This window comes from Bactrocera oleae, chromosome 6, assembly GCF_042242935.1.
Source record: "Bactrocera oleae isolate idBacOlea1 chromosome 6, idBacOlea1, whole genome shotgun sequence".
NCBI classification, from domain to species: Eukaryota; Metazoa; Arthropoda; class Insecta; order Diptera; family Tephritidae; genus Bactrocera; species Bactrocera oleae.
Genome location: NC_091540.1, coordinates 3,340,587 through 3,344,919, shown reverse-complemented (window position 1 = coordinate 3,344,919; position 4,333 = coordinate 3,340,587). Strand labels below are relative to the sequence as shown.

The window sequence follows — 4,333 nt, the reverse complement described above, 5'->3', positions numbered from 1 at the left end:
TGTTGTAGGGGCAGACAACATTTTCAAAATCTTTTTAAGATATGCTCGGACCGATATCAATCCACAACAGCTCGAACACAGCTTCGAAGCAGGTTTTTTTGTACTAAATTCCCATATTAGTGACATCACTTTGTTGTGATCGCACAATTCCCAAAATCACATGCAATTTTGTTCGGTTAATGCTTTACTTACCCGAATACTGTAAATTAAGTATTTGTTGTAGCCAAAAACAACAACCAATAAATGAAAACAACAGAAATGACTGTGAAATTAACACATTTACTACATTATAAATGTTATTTACAGTAGTTATTTATTGTTGTTGCTTTTATACACATACACGCCACGCCAATACCTATGCATATTTACATTTTTATTGTCGCTGCCGCATGAAATAAAGTAATTGTTTTCAAATTACCACAACCTTACGACTTCGGCAGGTGAGCTCGAGGCTAGGCTTAAGTAAGTACATACAAATTACAAGTGAAAACAAAACAACAACAGCAACAAAATATATAAAATTTTTTTAAACAAGGAAAAACGGTAATACCCTTCGCAGTTGCATTTCTTCTAGCATAAAAGGGTATAAAACGAACTTCGTTTAGATTTTAATCGGTCAGTTTGTATGGCATGTGTATGTTTTAGTAGTCCAATCTGATAAATTTCTTCAGAGCTTGTAGCGTTGCTTTGGATAATAATACATAACAAATTTCGTTTTCCATACAAGGACATGTATGGTATTTGATCGTACAGTTTGTAAACTATATGCTATAGTGATCCGATCTGAACAATTTTTTCGGAGATTAGACCATTGTCTTGAACAATAGCCCATGCCATGTATTTGATCGTTTTGTATGTATGACAGTTAGGAGCTAGAGTGTTCCCATATTGGCGATTTGGCAAACGAGCAGCTTCTTGAATACAGAAAAGGACGTGTGCAAAATTCCAGATCGATATATGTATACAGAGAGACGGATAGACGGCATGGCAAATCGACTCAGCTCATCATGCTGATCATTTATATACATATGTATATATGCTATAGGGTCTCCGACATTTCTTTCTAGGTGTTACAATTTTAATATACCCTGTTTAGGGTATAAAAAGCAGACATAACAACAACTTTAAAAAGTTACAACTCAAATGAGCATATGTGAAAAGTATCCAAACTGAAAAATTCTGTGGTAATTTTGAAGGCATCTGAGAGCTTTGAATTACTATGACAAAAAATAACATATCAAACCTGATAAGCACACAAATATTGTAAGGAAAAATTAACATTTTGAATGCAGCGACAAAAATATACACACAAATTGTTTGAAGCCGAATTCACATACGCTTAACCTGACAAGAGTTAGCATTGAATTAGGAAGGATTTCCTAACAGGAATGAATATTTAATATTTTGGATTATTTTATGTTACTACAAATAACAACAACACTGTACGCAGTGTTAAATATACATATACATATTCTATTTGTGACAGCAAAAACCGATGTACTTCCATAATATATTGTACTTTTATTTTTTCTAAAATACTTAGTAATATATCTTAAAGAACCTTAAATACAAGTATCAATATTTTAACATCAAAAATCTTAACTTTATCGTCTTTTTTAAAACTATTCCGATGTACTTACTTCATATAATAATTTTTCATTTCGAAGATAATTTAGTAAACAATTTCTCATGGAGAGAGGGGTATTAGATGTGTGGGATTCGTTAGGCATGGAAAGAGGTGAATAGAGTTATGCGGTAACTCATTGCAGCCAGGACATATATTTGGTATATAAGAAATCGATTCTGGAATGAAAGGTGTTTAACCTGCTACAATATCCAGCACGAAGTTGCTATATCCCAGCAGAAATTGCTAGGAGAGGAGGGCATTGTGTTCTTTAATCGGAAGCATGCAGGCCCTGCTATGCAGGTGTTCAACGGAAGACATCAGTAGGCATTCTTTCATCGTACGGAGCTGCCAAGTAGAATTGTGGATAGTAGAAATTTTAATATCGACTGTGATACTAGGATCCAGTCTGTACTCTTTTGTCCAGTACCTCAATATGGTCGCTGTGGATTTAAAGGTAGAGAGTGTTAAGCTCCTTGCAGATTGTATCGTACAATTGTCTGCGGTATGAGGTGATGGAAATTCCCTTTGGGGGCTGAGGGAGTTTCGAGATATAGATATTAAACAGTAGCGAAGAAAGGATGCCAGACTGCGGAACCTCCTGTTTAATTCTTCTTAACTTAAAATTTTAACCTCGAAATAGTACGGAGGATTGTCGACGGCTCAGATAGTTCATGGTTAACCTCTTAGCCCTGGAAGGAGCTAAAATTGTCCCAAGTTTTCTTGAAAAATATATAGTATTATGTTCTTCAATAAAGCAAAGCAAACCAACTCGAATTTAAAATATGTCAATGAAAAATGCTTTAAAATTCCGCACTAGACTCGCACTGAGCCAATTCGGCCATGGCACGTTCTCTTATCGCTTCGGATATTATGAGCTGTATTTTAGCTTTTGTTTTCTTGACTAATTTCGTGTCATCAAGATTTTCAAGACTAAACGCTACATATTCGCCAAATTTTACATGTAATGTTTTAGGCGTTTCTATGCATTCGCCAAATTTGTCTGTCGTTCTTTTAAAAGGCGTTTCATTTTCACTTAAATTTTCTGTTGTTCTCTTGAAGGGCGTTACATATTCGACAAACTTTAAACGCGGTTCTTTGTCATGACTAAATTGTGTCTGTGAACTATTACAATCGTCGGACAGTGGATCTGTAGTTATAGCTGTATCTTGCGTATCTGTTTTGTAATCGCGCAATTTTCGTCGCTTTGGTGGCTTTGATGTCGTTGACGAGGCAGAAGATGTCGATGACGCTACACACGTATCCGCCATATAGAATAGTGCATTATAAAACTCCCACTTTGGCACATACGTTGCTCTGCTACCGGCCGACAATTTCTTTTTATGCACTTGCATGAAATTTATGCGTAGATTTCGAAATTTTTCACGTACGTTGGTGCTCGGCACATTTAGTATTTCGCCGATTTCATCAAATGCTATTGCTTTCATGGTTTTATTTGAATAATCACCATCTTCACGATTCCAAATGCATGGACGACGCTCGACTTCCTGTATGAGTTTCATTGTCAACTGTTGCGTCCACGTGAACTAAAAAAAAAACCATCACTTTATTTGCAAATATTTAAATGGATATAATTGAAAATTACCTTTTCCTCAGAACTATCCATAATTGTAGAATTAATATCAGAGATAATGCACACTGGCACACAGCGATCAATTAAACGTAAACAAAGTTTATTTGACAGCTGTTTTCAAATTAGCATATGATGGTAGTGCTGCCATCATGTTTCATATCAAAAGCTCTCAGCAAAATAGCAGAGCACACAACATAATTAACATTTACTTTCTTTATTTTATTTGCATATATATCTGATATATACATATACATATATATACAAATATATTTTTTTAGACTATATGTATTTATTAATATAAAATTGCATCAACTTTAAACAAAGTGTAACGCAACTCTAAAGAGGAAAAAATATCATGCTTGTGCATGCCTGATAAAAGTTTTTTCCCAGTCATAGTTTTTAAAAATTATCGGTGTGAACATATTCATTAACTTACAACTTTGTATGTATCTATATGTTTTTATGTGTGTATTGCTTTATAGCACATACAGTAGGGCAACTGCCTAGTACCATTAGATAGATCTAAATGCGTCGCATTCAACTAAACACTTTGACGAACTAAAATTTTGTTTATATTGTCACTGTTTCGTTAAATATTGGATTTATTTTATGCATTTTATTGTATTGCTGTTAGTAACTGTTAATTAGTTGTGTCAACTCGTTGATCCGTAGTATGTATGTCGTCACATTTTAGTTTAAGGTCACACTGCGCATTCGCATTGAGGTCAACCGAACGTGGTAAATTTTTTGGATGGGTAAATACGCAAATATGTGTGTATTTTACGTAATAAATTAACAAGTAAGCTGAAGATGTCGTTAAAAATTTTATCGCATGCGACTTTTTTTTTTACTAATTTTGAAAATTTATGTAATTCTTTCTTTGGTATGGTCAGACGAATTTTTTATCGCATTTTTTTGTATTTGATAATTATTATTGAATAAATAAGTCATTTTTAACTATGCTTTGTTACCGGAAAAATTTGCAGATTTGTAACCGGAAATTTTTAGCGCATGCGATTTTCTCTTGTTTATTTAATACTGATTTTGTAAAAAAATATACGTAAATATATAATTTGTTATGGGTCAAATTTTAAATTTTTAAATAATCAAACAAA

At 33.6% G+C, this 4,333-nt stretch overlaps 1 protein-coding gene across 1 annotated transcript; it reads right to left on the bottom strand.

Annotated features, from left to right (window-relative positions):
- Positions 1–2,070: 2,070 nt before the first annotated feature.
- Positions 2,071–3,341, bottom strand: LOC106616355 (uncharacterized). The gene is made up of 2 exons (XM_014232976.3): positions 3,231–3,341; positions 2,071–3,171 (listed from the first exon to the last, which is right to left on the bottom strand). The coding sequence occupies exons 1-2, from the start codon at positions 3,249–3,251 to the stop codon at positions 2,428–2,430; spliced, it is 765 nt and encodes a 254-aa protein (XP_014088451.1). The 5' UTR covers positions 3,252–3,341; the 3' UTR covers positions 2,071–2,427.
- Positions 3,342–4,333: the final 992 nt, after the last annotated feature.

Excerpts from the sequence above, each read along its gene's own strand:
- LOC106616355 (XM_014232976.3), bottom strand. The coding sequence starts at position 3,251 with ATGGATAGTTCTGAGGAAAAG. Across the intron at positions 3,172-3,230 it reads TGGATAGTTCTGAGGAAAAG|TTCACGTGGACGCAACAGTT; the intron begins GTAATTTTCAAT and ends TTTTTTTTTTAG.